The sequence below is a fragment of the Malus sylvestris genome, chromosome 7 (genome assembly GCF_916048215.2).
Source record: "Malus sylvestris chromosome 7, drMalSylv7.2, whole genome shotgun sequence".
NCBI classification, from domain to species: Eukaryota; Viridiplantae; Streptophyta; class Magnoliopsida; order Rosales; family Rosaceae; genus Malus; species Malus sylvestris.
In genome coordinates, this window is record NC_062266.1 from 646,311 (window position 1) to 666,576 (window position 20,266).

A 20,266-nucleotide genomic window follows, 5' to 3' on the forward strand; every position below is an offset into this window, starting at 1 on the left:
AGTGTGGCAACTTCACGACAAAAAATAAAGAAAAAACTCTCTCTTTGGTTTATAGTGTTGATTTTATGTTTCTGTTGCTTATATATATAAATTTTGAATTGTATATGCATGTTAGTTATTAGAAATCCCACCTATATATCTAGTTTTCCCTTCACTCCCTAGCATCTCCCTTTATAAAAATTGCAACCCAAAAAGTTAGTGTAGTAAAAAGCGGCCAAAAGTTTGAAATTCCCAACTTGAATTTAATTCCCATGGATATATTCTAGTCGAGTGTATTCTAGCATCATCGAATTGTATAAAAACATATGAACGAAATGAGTAGAAGTATTATGAACCGTTTATCTATTTACTACAATTGATTGACTAAACAACCTTAATTTTCATTGATTGTTTTACATAGATGATCTTAATAGATTAATTTATAATAAATATGATTTCGATTATAAAACACAAAATTCTTTAAATAAACAATCAAGTATTTTGAAGAGGAACTCCGTAACTTAAAAAAACAAGTTTTTTTTTCATTGGACTAAACTATTGAGTGATGTATTTGTCCTATAAATAAGGGTAGGGGGAGGTAGCGAGTAGAGTTTACCACCCTCTCCACCTTGAGCTCTATATTTTCGTATAAAATAAAATTCAGAACACGAGCGTTATCGTCTTCTTCGTTCCCAAACTTTGCCCCTTTGGAATTAGGAAAAGTGGAAAGATGCCTCTCAAGCTATCCGACGCCACCATCTCCACCTTCGACAGTGCGTTTGAGAAATTCAAAGCAGAAGCTCCAAACAACAAAGCCAATTTCATCCTCTTCCTGGCTGACAAGGACCCTTCTACCTCTCTCAGCTGGTGTCCTGGTTTGTATTTCTTTCTTTCATTTACTTCAAAAACTAAGAATTTATTTTTATGTATATTATTCAAGAAAATTTCAGCAACCCATTACACAATTCTTGTGAAATTGTTCGATTCTGTTGCAAATTCTTTATCTTTGTTTTCGTTTTTTGGTATTTTTTTCTTATCAAATAATAATGTATTGTTTTTACTGTAGTCTCTTTGGTTTAGGAATACTTATCAGAACATTAAATTGAAGAAAGTTTTAAAATTTATTCAAGTTGTGTACTGCCCACCTATTGGGAGTGGGTGCCCCACTTACTCGAGGGCTTAGGGCGTGCTCGATTTAACCTCAATAAGAGGTGATGATGAATCCCCACCCACTTGACAGTCTTAAATTAATGCTCCATCATACAACTGATCTTTTTAATGACGTGCTTAGTTACAAACTCACGCTTATAAGCTCGGCAGAAATTCAACAAAACTTATTAACAGGCTGAGGAAACTTTAGACATAATTTTGCATCACTAAGAAATCACATTTTGAAGAATTCCAATCCTACCAAGGTGGAAGGATTCTTCATGACTAATTCATCTTCTACCTTCAACTTGGACAAGATTCGGAAGTTCACATCCATTTCTTACCTCAACATGCATTGAATGTCGTGAATTATCCAATCCTAGGCACCGAACGAGGCTTGAGTGTAGGATGCATTGTAGCATAGACTGCTCACTTTGTATGACACTAGAAAATCCAAATTCTACAAAATGCTTCTCTTGATTCAAAATCTTAAAATTCTTGCTAGAAAGTTTTTAAGTTGAAATTTTCCTCTTTAGATATATTTGGTCTCACCACGGATTCTGAATGTATATTCGAAAAGAAGGAAGTTGCTATCATTCATTGAGGTCTTCTCTGTCAATTTTGGAGTGGCTTGTTTTGTGAGGATGGGCATCTGAGTGAGAATAGGCGCTCAGTACTTGAAAAGCGAAGGAAAAAAAAAAAAGTAGAAAGCAAGTTTCTTTCTGTCTCATCATTCTAAATAGTTTATGTACTGAAGGGGGTTCAATGTGAAAATGGATTCCTGGAGCAAGTGAGGGAAAGATGCTATTATCGAGAGGATGCCGTAAATTGTATGATGGGGCACCTTGACATGAAAATGCTCCTGGTGAGAGTTACAAATCTTGAATCAGCAGAACCACAAAAAATGAATCATGGTCCTGATCCTATTGAAACTCAAGGTGGTGATGCATCTAAAGACATTTCAAATCAGAACCATTGATTTGCTATGTCGTTGAGTAAACACAATTTTTACCAGGAGCTCCCGTAAAAGAACTAGTTTCATGCTTCTCCTACTATGACTGCATTGAGGACTACTTGGCCGGAGGATCCTCCAATTTATGGTTAAATTTTTGTTAACGCAAACGGAGTGTGCAATTGTACATGACACTGATGTCCCTTTTCTATGTCAGATTGTGTGAGAGCTGAACCTGTAATCTACAAAAAGCTAGAAGCTACACCAGATGATGTTGCACTTTTGAGAGCATATGTCGGAGATAGGCCAACATGGAGGAATGCACATCACCCATGGAGAGTAGACTCAAGGTTTAAGCTGACCGGAGTTCCAACACTAATCCGCTGGGAAAATGATGCGATCAAGGGTCGGCTCGAAGACCATGAAGCGCATGTTGAAAACAAAATCAATGCGCTTCTTGCTGGAAATTAAGTTTGTATCATTTGAATATCTAAGATGGTTGAATTTCTTGGATGCTTTATGACTTGTTAGACTAATGGCCGTACTTGCGTTAGTAATAAGAAATAATGTCATAACTTACCGGCTAATTGTTTTTGTTTCCTCTCTGAACTTGCTACTTGCTAATGATTGTAGTCTAGCTGAATGTAATTTGAGTTTCAAGTTGTAGTTACCGGCTAGTTACCTTCTAAAAACGTACCTTTAAATTTAATAAACAGTAATTGTGAAGGACTTGATCGTTTTCACTTTGAATCACGTTGAGTGTTTGGAAGAAATAAGTTCATGGTAGGACTTGGGAGGTATCATGTACACTGCCAATTGGTCGTATATTAGTGTCACCATCGAGCAGTCGACAGGCCAATGACCGGCCGCCCATCTCCACCCGACCGAGCACCTATCACGTATCGGGAAAGTCGATATTCAGGGTTTGGTTGATACCAAGCGGGCCTGAAGCTAACCGTATGAAACTGATGAAAGCATGAACCATTTGAAAATAAGGATTGTATTAGCAATTTATACATAGTTAACTTAAAGCTCAAGCTATGAGCAGAGTAATTTAATTTACACTTATACACGTGTGGATGGACTCTGCTAACACTACTCCGCTTCTCTGTGAGGTCAAAAACCATCAACTCCATTGCAACGTTTATACAAACTCAACACTGCCTTTCCTTCCTTGTTCTTTCACTTGGCAATGCCTGCAACTCACAGAAAATAAAAAACCGCACGGTCAGTGCAAGCGAGGGCGCACACACACAAGTAAAAACTAAACTGGAAAGACAAAAAGAAAGATGACCCATGAGAATATGAACTACTCTCTAATCACACTGTTTTACTCAGCTTCTGAAAAACATTTCAATCCCGTGTTTCCGAATTTCCTACCGAGCCATTTTTCAATGCTAATTTATCTCAAGAACAGAACAGTGTAGCCACCTTTGTAGGGAAAACACTGTGATTAGACAAAACTTGCCAATCATGCCGAGTCTTAGAGTTGCTAAAATTCAGAAAGTCCAAGCACTAAAAACATATCAAAGTGCATATGACGCCACGGAAAATATTGCAAAGATAAGTTTGCACTAAATTACCTCATATGCTCTTAAATTTGAGCCTTTGATAGGGTTCGGGTCAATGTCAAACTAATGTCACCGTAAGGTACTTCTTGTTTTACATCAACAAGACCATAAGTCTTCAAAACCTGAAAGTGACAATGAACAATCACATTAGTAGTTATGTACCCAAAAATGCTCAATTCGTACTTCAACAGGCAGTATAAGTTTTCTTCACCCGAAAAAAAAGGGCACCATACGTTTTGCTTGTTCAAGTAGTATGAAAGGAAACAAATGGCAAACCAATTTAACAAAGAAATCACTCAAGTCCAATACATTTGACTTGATGTCAAACTTGTGGTGCTAAGAGAGATTTTTCTGGCTATTATTTGCGGAATGACATTTGCAGGAACTAATATCAGATATAAAATTTCATGTAACGAAAAACTCGACGGTGAAATTAACAAAGAAAAACAAATCTTTTTTAGGTCGAAGAAAAACAAATTTTGGATAATTAAACCATTTTCCAAGAACTAGGTTATCATGAACATCAATTATCCCTAGCTGTGCATTGAAAACTATACAAACATTTTGCTCCCTTGGAAAGAGACTCTAAGAAAAGACTTGGACTACTTGGATCTAACAGAAGACATGGCACGAAACCATGTGCAATGACGTTCTAGGATTCATATAGCCGACCCCACTTAGTTGTTGTTCCTACTTCATCTAAGATGAATACAAATAAGAGCGAAAGAACTTCCTAGCTCCGCGTGACTAGCTGATTAGGCTTCCTCTAGAAACAAGTAAACCCGCTCTATGATTACCCAAGAATCCTGTTTTCTTACATATCTATGATGTATATATGAGATCCATGCTATATCAAATACTTGGCGAACTTCAAAATTTACCATCAATAAAAGAACTCACATCCAAATTCCAAAACAAGACAACCAAACAGAAATGGGTCAAAAGAATTACCAGTGTTTCATAGAACATTCGAGCACATAGCTTTCTAGTTTTTCCTTCTAAAATTTTGTCCAAGCTGAGATCTCCAGTTACGTCTTCTGAGGTTGAGGTGATAGAAGATTCCCTCTTTAAAAATTGAGCCACAGCTCTGCAACCAAACGGGGAGAATAGTAAGAAAAATAGAGATAAAGAGCCACCAAGTACAGAAATACCAACTAAACCCTTTGTAAATAAAGAAAGAAACCATTGAAAGAGAAGTACCTGGTTCTAACAGACAGTGAATCAACTCCTTGTGTCCCTTGAGATCCCGGTACTCCTTGTGTTGCTTGAGATCCTGGAACAAGCATAGATATGTCATCAAAACAGTGTATACAAAAGTAAATGAATATGAAGAATGTTTACTCAAATCACAGATCAAATAAGATTTCTGAGTTTACCAGCTGGTGTATTGCCATCTGCTTCCAGAAAAAAAAGACCCTACAATGAACAATTCAAGGGTTAGGAGTTAGAATTATTATAAAAACAAGAATACGATTACATACTTGAGACTCCAAATAAAAGGCTATGGGGAGAACAATGGGGACGCACCCATCGCACACCAAAATATAAAGTACATATTGTCTTCAAGTAAAAATATGGCCCTTGAAAATGAAGTGCGTGGTAATTAAAATAAATACTAGTCTTGCCCTTATTTGTACAGCGGTTCTCTGTTGGCCAATATGCATTCGTGTTTTGTATTTCAAACTTTTTTTTTATAAGAAACAGAAGCTTTTAATATTATCACGTTTTACCTTTGTTTCTAGTCAGGCAACATGTACCATGCTTTTACATCAATTTGTTTTTAGCTTGACAATTAAAATTAATTACGAAATGTGGCTTACACATTGATCTTTTTTGTAGCAAAAATCACATAAAGCTTACGTAAACCTAATCAAAATGCAGAAACTTTCAGTATGTTTGGTTGATGATTTTCGCATGCATTTCAATATTCCGAGAAAATAACTAATATTTGAGATGCTAAATTGCTAATTGACCTTTTTATTTTCTGTTCTAATTATAAGAGTGGAATACTTGTCCTTTAGATATAATAGTTGACTATAATTTTTGTAAAGTTTATTACTCAAGGCCTAAGTGAAACATTTATAGAGCTCAGTCTAATGAGCTGTGCGCAATAAAGTGAGCTGTTTGTACATGCCTTAGGTTCTCTATAAAGTTTCCCTGAGCCTTAAACCTTGAACCAAATGCCTCTCACAAACATAAAGAACTTAAGGCTTCCAACAAATGGGCACTAAACAGTAAAATAAAAAGCAAAAATGATATCACAGCCAAATACAATTTACACTGAACACATACAGGACCAATTACTAAATAACTTACTGCTTCTGCAGAATCGTTTAACTCAGGATTATTTGATAGACCTAGCCACCCCTCAAACATTGTCTTCGGTGTTTCATTTACAGACTCGTGAAATCTAGTCAATGCTGTCTGATCTGGTGTCAGCAGTATTTGAGTTCCCGTGCTTGTTTCCAATGGAGGAACTGAAGCTGACATTAAGTTTGGAGACGGAACAGGAATAAAGTCACTTTGAGTGGCAGGAGATTGTGCACCCTCATACTCTGGTAAGTTGTTTCCACCATCATGTTCTTCAACATGCTGAAAACGTTCAATTTGCAGCGGAGATTGTGCACCCTCATACTCTGGTAAGTTATTTCCACCATCATGTTCTTCAACATGATGACAACGTTCAATTTTTGGGGGAGATGGTGCGCCATAAAACTCTGTGGAAGCTTCAGTGACAGGAAAATATGGTGGAACACCGCGCTCCGGGGAGAATTCAGTTGTAGGAGGAAGAGATGTTGTAGGAGGAGGTGTTGTAGATCCAGAGACTGGAAGAACTCCCTCAAACAAATGGGACTGTTTGGATATGTAGCCTCTGTCGAAAATGTTATGCAGAGCCAAACACAATCCTACAGGCAGACACCAAGATCCTCATAAATGAACTCATTTAAATGGAAGACAAGCAGTGGGAGAAAATACACAAGGGAAAATATCCCCTCACCTGTTAATGAAGGCCGGAAGAACACTTGTTCCTTTCTTAAACTGTTGTTCAACTTCCAAACACCCAAAGTAGAGCATGGAATATTCCTCCTTTTACGATTTAAATCACTAACATCTTGAAGTGTCTTATTCATAAACCTACAAAATTCACAACCTTACCTCAGTAATCAATACCAGAAAAAACAATGACTCTACATTAATAATATGTGCCACCATACTCATTGGATAACACAAGGGTCTCATCAAAATACTGCTTTCTCTTCCTTGCTCTTGCTCTTGGCTGCTCAAGATGTGGTGTTGATTGCATTTCTGCAACAGGAGAGAGAAACATTCAAGGGAAAAACAAAGTTGGGTCTTATTAATGCATACATATTAACATACATGTTAAGAACATTATAGACAATGAAACTACTCACGAAAGGAAACATCGTTGTCATTCATGTCAGGCAAAGAAGCAACAGAAGCTCGTGGTCCTGAACTTGGCAGAGGCGATGGAGATGGTCCACCAGAAGGTGTATTTTCCTCTGTAATTGGAGAAAGTATGTCTTTCTCATTCATTTCTGGGTTAATGGATTTTTCTTGTTCAGTAATATCATTCCCGTTATTAAGAGAAACTGTAGGAACAATTTCCGGAGGAACAGCATCTCGCATAACTTCCATTGGTTGAACATGTCGAGGGGAACTGTCATCTAGAAGAGGAGCATCATCTTGCATAACTTCTGTTGGTTGAACATACTGAGGGGAACTGTCTTTGGGAAGAACATCTTGCATAACTCCCGTTTCTCTATAGTTACTTGGAACAGAATCTTGGAAGACAAAATCATTTGGAACATCTACTTCTGGAGCTTCTTTATTTGGAGGGGTGAAGTGATCACTTGGAACACCGTCGCCTGGAGTTGTAGAGTGGATGCTGTAACCATGGAAACATAACCAATAAATTTACGGCTTTGTCAAACAATTATTTGAACTATACATAAAAATTAAAATGCACTACGAATCATACTCCTCATCCATGGGAGCAACATCTGAACCAAAAACCTCGTTCTGGATATCCTAAAATATAACACATGTTTCATTCAGTAACAAAACAATTCCAGTACCTTACCATTCAAACATAAATGCAAAGAAGAGCAAAAAAAATAAACTCTATAATTGGAAAAGAAAAGATGTCCAACCTCGTCAAAAGTTATAATGACATAACGGTCTGTTGCAATAGGAATTTGATCTGTGACACAAATTTCAAATATTTTAAGGCTTTCATCGAATGAACATAATAAAGACAAATGATGAAGATGAGAATTCCAAACAGCAATTCACTTCTACAACCTGGTAGTGTGATGTCCTCCTGACTCGCATGATGATTATCATAAGCCCTGAGGAAACAAGGTCATTTGGATCATACGTTTATTTAGAGGCAGAACATAAAGATCAATGAAAAGGGGTTAAATAGAATATTACCCCTCACCGAACACGCCTCCATCCAAATCCAAAGCATCAAGATCAAATGTTTCAGGCAAAGTGATGGACTGAACCGGAGCTTGCCTTGCGTTCTCTGGCAAATCCAAGTCTATGGAAGCAAAGGTCTTTCTTAGGGTAGTCAAAACAACATTACAGTCCTGGTAAAGATAGTCGACCTGCTTCGAGTATATCCTAACAACACCAAATAGAAGATGTCCCGACATTCTCAGTGCAATAGGAACGTCCGGAAACATGATACGATCTGATAAACACATACAAACATCGTAAAGCCAATTGCTTTTTTCACATTCAAGTTTTTATGAGAAATTGCACATAAATATATCCTCAAATTCAAACATATGACCAAATAAAATTGTGCAACTCAGCCCACAATAAACACAAAGCATTAACCCTAAACAAATTTTATCAAAATTAAAGAAAAAGAACAAAATTTTGTCGAAGGAAGGCAATGATTTCACAACAAAGTTTCGAAATTTAACATAAATTTGATGGGAAAGCAGCATTGGATTTATAGTTTGAGACACCCAGAATAAGAAAAACCCCAAATTTAACACAGTCAAACGAAATGGAAGGGGATTGTACGAACCAACAGTGGAGGGGATGTCGGTGGAGGTGTAGTGGGACTTCTTCAGCCGGCTCTGGAGGTGGGCGGCGCACCAGACGGTTCCCAATGGGCCCTTCCGAGCCAAGAACGTCTGCGAATAAAACATCGTTCCGCCTTCGTCCTCTGAGTTGTTCTTCTACACTACTTCAATGCCAAAACTGATAATATATATACGTATAAATACAGTGATTTGATTGTATTTGTGGGTGTGTATATATGTCAATTCTTAGAGAGAGGGAGAGAGAGTGGAGCAGGAAGACGGGGGGTTTTAGGGTCATTGGGAGATTGAAGGCGAAGATGGGGCGCGGGAAACGAAAAGTGGCGCCTATTTAGGGAGGTAATAGCCCTTGAGGTTTACAAAAATTACTACTCTTGCCATTCACTTGATGCTGTTCATTTTGATACCGTTTGGTACGTGGGACGGGACGGAACGGAGTGGGACGAGTCGTTCCGTCCCACGTTTGGTGCGCCTAAAACGAGTAAAATGTGCTGTTCTACGAGATGAATTTTGGGTGAATTTTCGTTCTGCTTCATCCTTTGGAACATCTTGTTCCACATCCGTGGAACACAAAATTATAGCCTTTTTGTCTCCTTCTTCCTCCTTGTTTCCATCCAAGGGCATATTTGCTCCCTCTCTGTCCCATCCCATCCTGTCTCATTACTTTCCGTCTCGTCCCGTCTTCATACCAAACGATACATTTGGGGTAGTCGTGACCACTCCTTTTCACCTTCTGTGCATCCTTCTCAATTTAGACTCTTTTGTTCAATTCAAATATTTAAAAATATGCATAAACGGATAAACCATTTCCTTTTTATTTAAATTCTAATAAGAAATCAAAACCAAATCGAAAAAAAAAAAAACATAAAGCTATCAACACCTCAACTATGCTATAAGTCTAAAATTTATTTTGATATCCTCCAAGATCATTCCATGCCTCTGAGTATAGTTCGGCTCGTTGTTTCGTTAGAAACGTATTAATCACCCGATTGTAAAAATGTCAAAAAAAACTCTAGATCAGTCTTTTCATATTTTACACAGTATAGTTGATGCATAAATGGATGTGCTAACAGCCATTCCACATTAAATGTCACAAATTCTTGATACATTCAATTTTACAAAGCATTCCATGTGCTACTAAGCAACATGGGTCAAAAGAAAAGCCATTCGTTTGATTTTAAACTAGTTAAACCCAACCAAATCCAAAACGACACTTGAACAAGATTACTTTAACTCAACGGATGCTCAAATGTAGTTCAAGTTCAAGGCAGTTTCAACCAAGCTACGCCGGAATAAAATTGGACGCACTAATTATGCCATATCATACATTTTGATAATCCGGTCAGCTTATACCAAGAATGAGTAGAAACCTCAAGGTCATGACAATGTCATTAACATCAAAACCAAACGAAACTACAAAAATGACTTCGATTTTTTGTTTCCCACATAAGTGGCCTATCCTAATTTCTGATACAATAGATACAAGTGCAAACCCTCATCTGCCAGCTCTACTATGCCTTGTTTACACGAATTCTTTGCCCTTCGAACAACTGCAATGAACAATAAGTAATACAAATAAATGATCTAATGCGATGAAAAAGGGATAGCAACTGATCCGATTTGCTAAGAAAATCAAACAGTTTCAATTATTTGCAATAAAGGAAGAATCGTTTCCAAGAAATTCATGAGGAAAGCATAACCATCAAGATAAAAGAACAAACTCAAACATTTATCGACAATGTACTTTATTATTATTAGTAGTACTAACACATGACAATCAGCAGGATTAGAAACACAAAGAAGCATACAGCTTGGAGGATGAGATGGGGTGTTCTGATTGGTGATAGATATAATACAAGATTTGCAGAAAATTATGCTGACAAAAAAAGGCAACTAGGGACAAAATACCACGCAGATTAAAGAAAAAATTGGCTTCTAGCTCATGGTTGGAGATTAAAAAGTTCACTGAACAATGGAATTAAGTCAGATTGAGGGAGGTGATTCTAGATGCATAAGTATTAGGTATATGTAGTAGCCATGATTTGCAATAACATTTTCGATTGCCTGTCATATGTTATATTATCAAAAAGTGTACGGAAACTGCCCTTAGAACGTATAAGAATATGAATCATCGGCTAAAGTGTATCACAGATTCAACAGAACATCCATAAATATGTGCAAGTGAATATATGTATGCATGTTATAATTAGATTCCACTCTAAAACATGGTACAACAGCTAGAAACTTACAGTATTGTTGAAAGATGAGATTGCAGCTTCTACATCCTCCTCCGAGGAGAAAGAAACAAACCCAAATCCACTAGATTTTGAGGTCCCTGGAACCCGGGAAACCTTTGCACTAAGAACTTTTCCCTTGTCAGAGAAAAGGGTTTTGAGTGTATCCGTAGTTACTTCCTTTGCAAGATTTCCAACATAAACTTTGTGGGGGCTGTCAATGAATTGAGACTCTTCTGCCTGAACTAGTGATGAGTCCGCTTGTAGCAGGGGTTTTTCAGTTATGTTTACTTTGACTTCACGTCCTCCAATCTCCTGTATAACAAGAAGATGGAGTTAATTGATTTCCAACATTTAATAAAATCTTCCAGAAACTGAAAAAAGTGCCAATAGAGTGCAGCAGAGGAAGAAAACATTTCAGTAGATGACTTTTTTTAACAGTGTTTTTATCAATATAAACTTATGAACCTTGGTAACACTTACAGTTCCATTCAGTTTCTCAACCACAGCATTTGCATCTTCAACGGTCGTCATTGTAGCAAATGCAAACCGGCGACTTCTTCCAGAGTACTTATCATACATCACCTACGCCCAAAAGGAAGGAATGATAGTCATCTCTTTTCTTTCTTTAGTAAAGTGAACCCAAACAAAAAAGCATTTTGTATATTGAAGGAAATAAATCCCCACACATATCTCCATGCTCTTGCTAAGCCATACATATCTCCCAACTTGGATTTTGCAAAAGTAACCTTTTTCACATTAAAACCTTGCATTTATAAGCAGTAAACATGCTTCATCCAATATTTTCTGCTAAAGGATTGTTCTGTTACTTGCAAATCCTCACTTACCTCAAGTATAATATTAAACCATACTGGAGCATGAAAAATACTAAATTGGTTGACTATTGCTGACAAAGATGATAATAATCATAATACCACATCAGGAAAACACCTCGAGCAACATTAACAAGGTGTTTGGCATGCTGCTTAACAAAATAAACAAGATACCCAATATAGAAAAGGCTTATAAGATATTGTTACAAAGGATTTCTTTGTTGTCCTGCATTGATCTGAATACATGTAAAATATTTGTTATTAGGAGGAATGGTCATGAACAGATGATTCAAACAGACATTTGAGGTGAAATTAACAAAGTGTAATTTGTTTGAGGTCGAAATGTTCAATATTAGGATTGGATCATTCAACATTTTGTGCTTTTAAGGAGAGGTCGAGGAGAGAAATTTTAGCTAGTGGTATTGACCTAAATTGGTTTTATAATATTCACCTAAATTGAAGAAAACTTGGTTTTACAACATTCACTTAAATTTCTCTTGGTGACAACAAGCCTTGGAGGAATAGAAAGGTTGCTCCTTTGTGACCGAAAAGTCACAGGTTCAAGTCGTGGAAAGAACCTCTTTGCAAAGTAAGGGTAAAGTTGCATACGGTAGACGTTCCCCCGAACCTCGAAAAGCGGGGGAGCCTTGTTGGCTAAAGGTCACCTAAATTTCTCTTGGTTTTATATTATTCACCTAAGTTGAAGAAAAGAATTGTTTGATTGTTTCTATCTGAAAATTCTAGCACATGAAATGATCATTGACCTATGCTGAAATATGAAATGAGGCAAAACCAAATTTCATAAAATATAACTGAAGATTTGTGAGAAGCAAAATCAGATTCATAAACTGAAATTCCCTTTACACCAATTAAATTATCCTAACCAACTACTAATCACTCTTGAGCTCTCAAATCTTCAACAGCCCAACAATTAAAGCAGCACAATGTATGAAAAACAAGAGGGAGGCAAAAGAAATATGTAAATTTTCGAAATACCTCAGCCTTCTCGACAGCTCCATGTTCCTCAACAATTTTGGTAAGCTCAGCATTATCCACAGTCCTGGGAATGTTACCAATGTAGACTCTCCTGGCCGCCTTCGAAGCTGGGTCTGCTGCGACTTCCTCGGCGACAGCGAAGAGCCTCTGTGAGTGTCTGGGGGTCAGCGTCAGATAGGAGGAAGTGAGTTTGTGATAGCCCTGAAATTGGGTCGGTTTGAGGATTTGGAGGGGCAGTTTTGGTGAGGTTTTGATGGGTTTTGTGGATTGGTGAAGGAGATTGGGTGGTGAGAATATGGATGAGATTGTAGCCATTTTTGGTTCAGGAATGTGGGTTAATGGGGTTTTAGGGAGGAGAGTGAGAGTGAAGGGGTGGGAAAGGAGCTCGGGAGGAAGGCTTCAATTTCGTTCATTATCTCATTATCTAGCTCAGATTTTGGTCTTGGTGTCTCTCTCACCCGCGGGTGAGATAAGATATTATTGGACCTCTTTCTCATTTTTCATTTTGAACAATCTTTTCTTTTGTCTTATGACACACACCAATGAATTTGAGAGTAAAACATAACTTTAGGTTAAAAAATGAGCCCAAAAAAAAAATAAGTGTAATGAATTGTGAATTTCACGATACTCTCAAATGAGAATTGATAAACAAAAATGGTAACAGCTCGGCTAGCGGAAGTATTAAAATGACAAAAAATTAAACTTTAAATATAAAAGTGAGATAAAAAAAATAATAAAATGGAATTTTGTTGAAACTCGATGATAATAAAGTGAAAATTACCCTAATAAAATTAGGAAAGTAGATTGACCAAAATGGTAATTTTACAAACATTGCAGTTTAGAGTAAATTGTATCAATTAGGGGTGGGCAAACGGGTCCTGGACCTGCGGGTCGGGGCGGGTCCAAGAATTACAAATACAAAACGGGGCGGGACGGGGCGGGCCGGTTCCAGATAAATAACGGGGCGGGCCGGTTCTAAAGATTGGAGAAAACGGGCCCCCGGCCCGGACCGTTGGTCTACTGTGATTACCGTCTCTTTTATTATTAGAATTCGACCCTCTCACTCACCCCTAATCAGACCTAATTCGACCCTCTCAGTCTCACTCTCTATTGTCTCCTCCTCCCTCTATCTCTCCGCTCCCCCGATCTCTCTCGATCTCATCCCTCTCGATCTCCTCTCTCTCGATCTCTTCCCTCTCGATCTCCTTCTTCTCGATCTCTCTCTCTCACAGTCTTTCTTTCTCTCTCTGTCTCCCATCTCACCTACCCTAAACCTTCACAAGTCGCCGTAAACCAGGCATATACCCAGCTCACCCGCCGTAAACCATCTGCGCCAACCACAAGCCGCCGTCCACAAAGCATCACCAGCTGCGACTTTGTTTGTTCTTCATTTGTAGGGAGGCGTTGAAGGTAAGATCAATTTTAATTGGATATTCGAGTTCAAAGCAAACAATTGCATCTTATTAAGGGGTTCTCCCCTGATTTTTTATGCCTAAATTTTGTCATGAAGTGCCTATAAAATGCTTCATATATGTTCTCTCAATTCTATATGTGAAAGTAAAGTGAACTATCTCAAAAACTTATTCGGTGCTGATGCCGCTATACATACATTCATTTTCTAATCAGTTTATATTTTTCAGTGTGAAGTGTTTGCTGTATTTGAACAATATTTGTTTTGTACAGGGCCTTGCTTATCTGCACTCGATTTTCAAGGTCCACAGAGATATTTGTTTTGTAAAGAACCCCATTTCTCTGTTGAACCAACGATCTCAAGTCTCAAACAGGTAAACGTTTTTTTTAAAATTTAAATTTAGATTTTGTTTGTTCTTCTCGCGTTGCTTTTAAAATTTAAATGTAGATTTTGTATTGTTAGTGTCGTATTATAGATGGACCAATCTTCTCAATTTGCCATGTTCTTAGTTTCAACATCACTGTGTGTGTGTTCTGTGTGTGTTATGTGTTATGTGTTGTGTTGTGTGTGTGTTCTGTGTGTGTATGTGTGTATGTTCTGTGTATGTATGTGTGTTCTGTGTGTGTATGTGTGTATGTTCTGTGTGTGTGTGTGTTCTGTGTTCTGTGTTGTGTTATGTGTGTGTTCTGTGTGTGTATGTGTGTGTATGTGTGTATGTTATGTGTATGTATGTGTGTTCTGTGTGTATGTTCTGTGTGTGTATGTGTGTATGTGCGCGTGTGTGTGTATGTTGTGTGTGTGTGTGTGTGTGTGTGTGTGTGTGTGTGTGTGTGTGTGTTCTGTGTGTGTATGTGTGTATGTGTGTATGTTATGTGTGTGTATGTGTGTATGTGCATGTGTGTGTGTATGTTCTGTGTGTGTGTGTGTGTGTGTGTGTATGTGTGTATATTTTGTGTATGTATGTGTGTGTATGTGTGTATGTGCGCGTGTGTGTGTATGTTCTGTGTGTGTGTGTGTGTGTGTTTTGTTTTACTTATATGTGCAGTTTTTATATATGTGTAGTTTTGATTTATATATGTGCAGTTTTGATTTATACATGTGCAGTTTTGATTTATATATGTGCAGTTTTGATATATGTGCAGTTTGGTTTTATATAGATCGAGCATACATTCTTTGAGGAGCAAGATTGAGCTAACTATTATGGGATTAGTTGGTTGATTTCTCAATTCCTTAAACGAGAAGGTAATTTCAAATTCACGTCCTCAAGTTCCTTGTTATACTTATATGTGCAGTTTTGATTTATACATGTGCAACTTTGATTTATTTTATACATGTGCAGTTTTTATTTATATATGTGCAGTTTTGATTTATATATGTGCATTTTTGATATATGTGCAGTTTGGTTTTATATATTTACAAATTTCTTTCTACATTATGTCTCACTCTCAAAGTCAAAGTACCCCTAGTGTTAATGTAGCATCATCTACGGCTAGTACATCACCATGTCCTCCACAACCACCAATAGAAGCACAACCCATAGAGTCAATGCCTCCCCCAAAACCCTCATCCTCCAGAAAAAGAAAAACACCACCTATTTCAAAGACAAAACAACCTACCATATTAGCTTTACTAGAGAGATCTTCTTCTGAGAGATCTTGGGTTTGGGATCATGTCACTAAGTGTACTGTCTCGGAAATACAAGAAGTAGAAAAGGATGGAAAGAAAGAGATGGCAGAGGTGCAAGTATTGAAGGCTAAGTGTAACCATTGTAACGCCTTTTTTGCATGTGATACTAGTGAGGGTGGAACTAGTACTTACATTAAACATATCAATAAACATTGCAAGTCATATAAACCAACTGATGAGATGCAAAAGGTTCTAGGCAGTTCTAGACCTTCTGGGGACGCTAAAAACATGCTTGTTGCTAAAGGGTGGAGCCAAGAAGAGGCAGTGGAAGGTATTATTGAGTATATTGTGATCGAGGAGGTAGCTTTTAGTTGTGTGGAGAATGAGGGGTTTAGGCGGATGATGTGCAAAGTTCAGCCTAAATTGCATGTTCCATCTCGGAGAACTATTGTGAAGAATTTCTTCACTATGTATGATACCATGAAAGAGCAGTTAAAAAATGAGATACACAAGCATAGAGTGAGCTTGACTACTGATACATGGACAAGTGTGCAAAACTTGAACTACTTGGTGCTAACTGCTCATTTTGTGGATGATGAATGGAATATGCACAAAAGGATTATAAACTTTTGTTTGATTTCAAGTCATGAAGGCAAAGAAATAGGGAAGCTGATTGAGCAATGTTTGGTTGAGTGGGGGATTGAAAAGGTGATGTGTATATCAGTTGACAATGCACAAAAGGATTCTAAACTTTTGTTTGATTTCAAGTCATGTCTCCTTCCTCAAACAGTGGAGTCATTGATGTGCCTCCAAAACTGGTTAAGAAGTGAACCAATTGGCAACATTGAGTATGAAGTAAGTCCTGCAGAGCTTGAATTTTATCAAGAGTGTGAAGAAGGTAATTATTTTGTTTTGTATAGTTTGGTTTATAAGTTTATATTAATTGGTTTACAATTAACTTTTGTTCTTTGTTGTAGAATATAAAAGAAGAAAAGCAAATATTAAATCTACAAGTTCAACCATTTCATCAAGTGTTCCTGAAATTGAAGCTCCTCAAACAACTCGAACGAACAAAGGAAAAGGAATTGCGGTAATATTTTAAACTCAAATGAATAAACTTTAAATTTCAATGAGGATAATATGATGTTTATATTCTATTTTTGCTTACAGATTCAATGAGGAATTGAGGATTGTTGTTGGAACTTGGGCATTGGATGTGGTTTTAATTTGAAATTTATTGCGGATGTCATGTTTATGTTGTTTTGGATTATTTGATTTTTGGAATTTGGATGTCTTGGACTTTTGGATATTGTGTATGTGGATTTCATTTTTAGATGTTGGAGGACGATGTAATATTGTTATTTTGGATGTATTGTTAAAACTTAATTTATGAACTTGGATATTAGACTTTGTATTTAGATTAGATGTGAATAATGGTGAATTTGTGCAAAATTTGCATAAATGCAGTGTCACTGTGATTGTGCAGTTGCAAATTGCAATCTGTGCAGTTTAAAAAAAAAAGAAAAAAAAAGGGTACCCGTGGACCCGGCCTGAACCGGCCCGTTTTAACCGGGCCGGGTAATGTCCGGTTCCTATACAAGAAAATCCAATCCCCACCCCGCCCCGACCCGTTTCGTTTAAGCTCTGGTTCCTACAAACTTAGGTTCGGCCCGGCTCGGCCCGGCCCGTGCCCAGCCCTAGTATCAATGGTCCTTCAACTTTAATCAAATTGGAGCAATGATCCATCGACTAAAAATTCATTACCATTGATCCATCAACTCATCAAAATATGTAGATATGGTTCTTTTTGTCAACTTCGTTAGAATTTTGTCAAAATAAGTTATGTTGGAATGATCATTGCTACAATTGAGGTCTTTCAACTCATTAAACGTGTAGCAATGTACTTTTTTATCAACTTCGTCATAATTTTATCAACTTCGTCATAATTTTATCAAAATGAGTTATGTTGAAATGACCATTGCTACAATTGAGTTAAAGTTTGAGGAACCATTGCTCCAATTGAGTTAAAATTAAGGGATCATTTCTCTAGTTGGATTAAATTTGAGGGACCAATGATAATTAATTTTTAGTTGAGGGACGAATAATAATAGATTTTTAGTTAAGAAACATTTGTTCTAATTAAATTAAAATTAAAGGACTATTATTGTAATATACTATTGCAGTTTTGAAGTAGATGGTAGCGAGTACTCATTTTAGAGGCTAGGTCAAGGGTTTTAAGGGTTCGGCCCATATATATACCCCTACTTTCTTCCCCAGTGTGTTTTGTGGCCGCGCCTTTCGTAGACGGCGAGCAACTGATACAAGAGAGAGAGAGCGTATCTTCACCACCGAGTGTTAGCGATGGCGCCTAAGCAGAGGACTCCAAAGGTCACCAGAAACCCGGATCTCATCCGAGGGATTGGGAAATACTCGAGGTCCAAGATGTACCACAAACGAGGCCTTTGGGCTATCAAGGCCAAGAACGGCGGCGTTTTTCCCTGCCACGACAAGAAGCCCGCCGCCGACACCCCGGCTGTCAAACCCCCCAAGTTTTACGCCGCCGACGATGTCAAGAAGCCTCTTGTGAACAAGCGCAAGCCCAAGCCCACAAAGCTCAGGTCCCTATCTATCCCTGTTTCTCAATCTCTATATCTATAGATACTGTGTGTGTATTTCTTATTGGCTGTTGATTGATGAGAAAATGTGATGAATTGTTGTCTTAATCCGTGTGGATTCTGAGAAAATGCGTGCTCCTGTGTGATTATTCTGTGAATTCTGTGACTTTTTAACCGTTATACTTGTAGGTTTTTGAATGACTACCCTTTCCTTATTATCTTGTGGAGTTTTATTTTTGTGCCCCCAAAATACCGTAAAATTCTCGAAATTGAGAAATAGGAGGGATTTTGTATGCACAGTTGGGGCATTTGGGTGGCTACACATGGGTATTATTGTTCTGCATTTAGATTGGCACCTGAACTGTGGAAAGTGTTGAGGTGTGATGTATGAATGTGCGAATGTGCGTGCATTCGTTTTATCGTCTTTTTAGTCAGTACCGATTCATGATTTTCAACACCCATTTCAATCACGAGGATATAAATTTTGGAATCGGTTTGTATAGGTCTCAGATAAGTTTTCTGTTGGAGTAACCTTTCTGTGCTTCTGCTCTCGTTCTTTAATAATATTTAGGTTTATTCTTTCTTTCTATTGTGTAGGGCCAGCATTACACCTGGTACTGTGTTGATTCTTCTTGCCGGGAGGTTCAAGGGGAAGAGGGTTGTGTTTCTGAAGCAGCTTTCTTCTGGCTTGCTTTTGGTCACTGGTAAGTTCTCTTGTCCTTCGTAAATGTCGTCTGTTTCAGTTCTTTATTATCAATTTGGTTTGGTTGATTTATTAGTTCTTAATCCTTTGTCAATTGCGCCGCTGGTCGATATCATTTTTTTAGATGGTAACTTGGTTTAATCCATATTAGTACTAAAAACAAATATATTATTACAAATGAAAAATGCTCACGAACATTTAGTTGTTGCAATTTGATGAAGCAGTGGCCATTTAGCATATGGAAATAGGTCATTGTTTACATTGTGTGGTTAAAGTGATTAATTTTTGTTAGTGTGTTTGAACGGAAGTTCAAGAGACCACTTGGCTTTGCATGTTGGTGATTGAGACTGGTAGTTTCTATTCCCTCTGTGCCTTATATCACTGTATTGGAGTGTTTCTTACTGTTCTTTCTTGTCATTTCAGGACCATTCAAGATTAACGGAGTTCCTCTAAGACGTGTGAACCAATCTTACGTTATTGGAACTTCAACTAAGATTGACATCTGCGGGGTTAATGTTGATAAGTTTGATGACAAGTATTTTGCAAAGGAAGTCCGGGCGAAAAAGAAGAAGGGAGAAGGCGAATTCTTTGAAGCAGAGAAGGAGGTTGGTTTTCTATCCTTTATTGTATTGAGTGTATACTGTGGATGGTCATTCATTTGGCTGCCTTTTTTTGTTGTTGTCTTCTAACCTTTGATTTCTGTCTTCAAATTGTAGGATAAAAATGTACTGCCCCAGGAGAAAAAAGAAGACCAGAAGGCTGTTGATACACCCTTAATTAACTCCATAGAGAAAATTGCAGATTTGAAGACTTATTTGGCCGCGAGGTTTTCTCTCAAGCAAGGCATGAAGCCTCATGAGCTTGTTTTCTAGAGACGAAGCCGAAAAGTATTAGATTTTGCTTTCCTATCCTACAAACTTTCCATTTTTGTTTGAACTCGATCTTAGTAGCTGTACTCTTTTAAGTTTTATTTGTAATCGACATCTGATGAGATGTTTCATGCGTTGTGCGAAGTTTCTTTTTCCTTTAAATTGAATGAGGCTTGAACCTACGATCTCTACTCTCACATCCATGTCATGCGACATGAGCCAACGGTGGGCTCATGGTGCATTGTGAAAG

At 37.6% G+C, this 20,266-nt stretch overlaps 4 protein-coding genes and 2 long non-coding RNA genes across 6 annotated transcripts; 3 read left to right on the forward strand and 3 right to left on the reverse strand.

The window, feature by feature from the left end:
* The first annotated feature begins 579 nt into the window (after positions 1-579).
* Positions 580-2,667, forward strand: LOC126628686 (thioredoxin-like protein Clot). The gene is made up of 2 exons (XM_050298468.1): positions 580-854; positions 2,298-2,667. Exons 1-2 carry the CDS (start codon positions 710-712, stop codon positions 2,549-2,551), a joined length of 399 nt encoding a protein of 132 aa, XP_050154425.1. The 5' UTR covers positions 580-709; the 3' UTR covers positions 2,552-2,667.
* Positions 2,668-3,064: 397 nt separating this feature from the next.
* LOC126628679 (sister chromatid cohesion 1 protein 3-like) lies at positions 3,065-9,013 on the reverse strand. The gene is made up of 14 exons (XM_050298460.1): positions 8,714-9,013; positions 8,107-8,368; positions 7,975-8,021; positions 7,824-7,873; positions 7,652-7,701; positions 7,065-7,558; positions 6,867-6,957; positions 6,650-6,786; positions 5,968-6,557; positions 5,028-5,067; positions 4,852-4,924; positions 4,603-4,738; positions 3,664-3,773; positions 3,065-3,276 (listed from the first exon to the last, which is right to left on the reverse strand). The coding sequence occupies exons 1-13, from the start codon at positions 8,835-8,837 to the stop codon at positions 3,675-3,677; spliced, it is 2,193 nt and encodes a 730-aa protein (XP_050154417.1). The 5' UTR covers positions 8,838-9,013; the 3' UTR covers positions 3,065-3,276; positions 3,664-3,674.
* A 987-nt stretch (positions 9,014-10,000) lies between these two features.
* On the reverse strand, positions 10,001-13,210 carry LOC126628684 (30S ribosomal protein 2, chloroplastic-like). Its single transcript, XM_050298466.1, has 4 exons — positions 12,793-13,210; positions 11,447-11,548; positions 10,979-11,278; positions 10,001-10,279 (listed from the first exon to the last, which is right to left on the reverse strand). The coding sequence occupies exons 1-4, from the start codon at positions 13,105-13,107 to the stop codon at positions 10,241-10,243; spliced, it is 756 nt and encodes a 251-aa protein (XP_050154423.1). The 5' UTR covers positions 13,108-13,210; the 3' UTR covers positions 10,001-10,240.
* Positions 13,211-14,024: 814 nt separating this feature from the next.
* Positions 14,025-14,198, reverse strand: LOC126628689 (uncharacterized). The gene is made up of 2 exons (XR_007625519.1): positions 14,098-14,198; positions 14,025-14,066 (listed from the first exon to the last, which is right to left on the reverse strand). It is a non-coding gene; the product is annotated as an uncharacterized LOC126628689 (long non-coding RNA).
* Positions 14,199-16,640: 2,442 nt separating this feature from the next.
* On the forward strand, positions 16,641-17,281 carry LOC126628691 (uncharacterized). Its single transcript, XR_007625521.1, has 3 exons — positions 16,641-16,727; positions 16,807-16,919; positions 17,000-17,281. It is a non-coding gene; the product is annotated as an uncharacterized LOC126628691 (long non-coding RNA).
* An 809-nt stretch (positions 17,282-18,090) lies between these two features.
* On the forward strand, positions 18,091-20,198 carry LOC126628685 (60S ribosomal protein L6-1-like). Its single transcript, XM_050298467.1, has 4 exons — positions 18,091-18,447; positions 19,042-19,148; positions 19,571-19,752; positions 19,864-20,198. Exons 1-4 carry the CDS (start codon positions 18,191-18,193, stop codon positions 20,017-20,019), a joined length of 702 nt encoding a protein of 233 aa, XP_050154424.1. The 5' UTR covers positions 18,091-18,190; the 3' UTR covers positions 20,020-20,198.
* The last annotated feature ends 68 nt before the right edge of the window (positions 20,199-20,266 follow it).

What these genes read in the sequence shown, in the direction of transcription:
- LOC126628685 (XM_050298467.1), top strand. Translation starts at nt 18,191, where the DNA reads ATGGCGCCTAAGCAGAGGACTCCAAAGGTCACCAGAAACCCGGATCTC. An exon ending in TGGCTTGCTTTTGGTCACTG is followed by an intron (nt 19,149 to 19,570) that starts GTAAGTTCTCTT and finishes TTGTCATTTCAG; the next exon opens with GACCATTCAAGATTAACGGA. An exon ending in TCTTTGAAGCAGAGAAGGAG is followed by an intron (nt 19,753 to 19,863) that starts GTTGGTTTTCTA and finishes TTCAAATTGTAG; the next exon opens with GATAAAAATGTACTGCCCCA.
- LOC126628684 (XM_050298466.1), bottom strand. Translation starts at nt 13,107, where the DNA reads ATGGCTACAATCTCATCCATATTCTCACCACCCAATCTCCTTCACCAA. An exon ending in TTGAGAAACTGAATGGAACT is followed by an intron (nt 11,279 to 11,446) that starts GTAAGTGTTACC and finishes CTTGTTATACAG; the next exon opens with GAGATTGGAGGACGTGAAGT. An exon ending in TCTCATCTTTCAACAATACT is followed by an intron (nt 10,280 to 10,978) that starts GTAAGTTTCTAG and finishes TGTTCATTGCAG; the next exon opens with TTGTTCGAAGGGCAAAGAAT.
- LOC126628679 (XM_050298460.1), bottom strand. Translation starts at nt 8,837, where the DNA reads ATGTTTTATTCGCAGACGTTCTTGGCTCGGAAGGGCCCATTGGGAACC. An exon ending in TGACAACGATGTTTCCTTTC is followed by an intron (nt 6,958 to 7,064) that starts GTGAGTAGTTTC and finishes CTCCTGTTGCAG; the next exon opens with AAATGCAATCAACACCACAT. An exon ending in CTTCCGGCCTTCATTAACAG is followed by an intron (nt 6,558 to 6,649) that starts GTGAGGGGATAT and finishes GTCTGCCTGTAG; the next exon opens with GATTGTGTTTGGCTCTGCAT.
- LOC126628686 (XM_050298468.1), top strand. Translation starts at nt 710, where the DNA reads ATGCCTCTCAAGCTATCCGACGCCACCATCTCCACCTTCGACAGTGCG. An exon ending in CTCTCTCAGCTGGTGTCCTG is followed by an intron (nt 855 to 2,297) that starts GTTTGTATTTCT and finishes TTTCTATGTCAG; the next exon opens with ATTGTGTGAGAGCTGAACCT.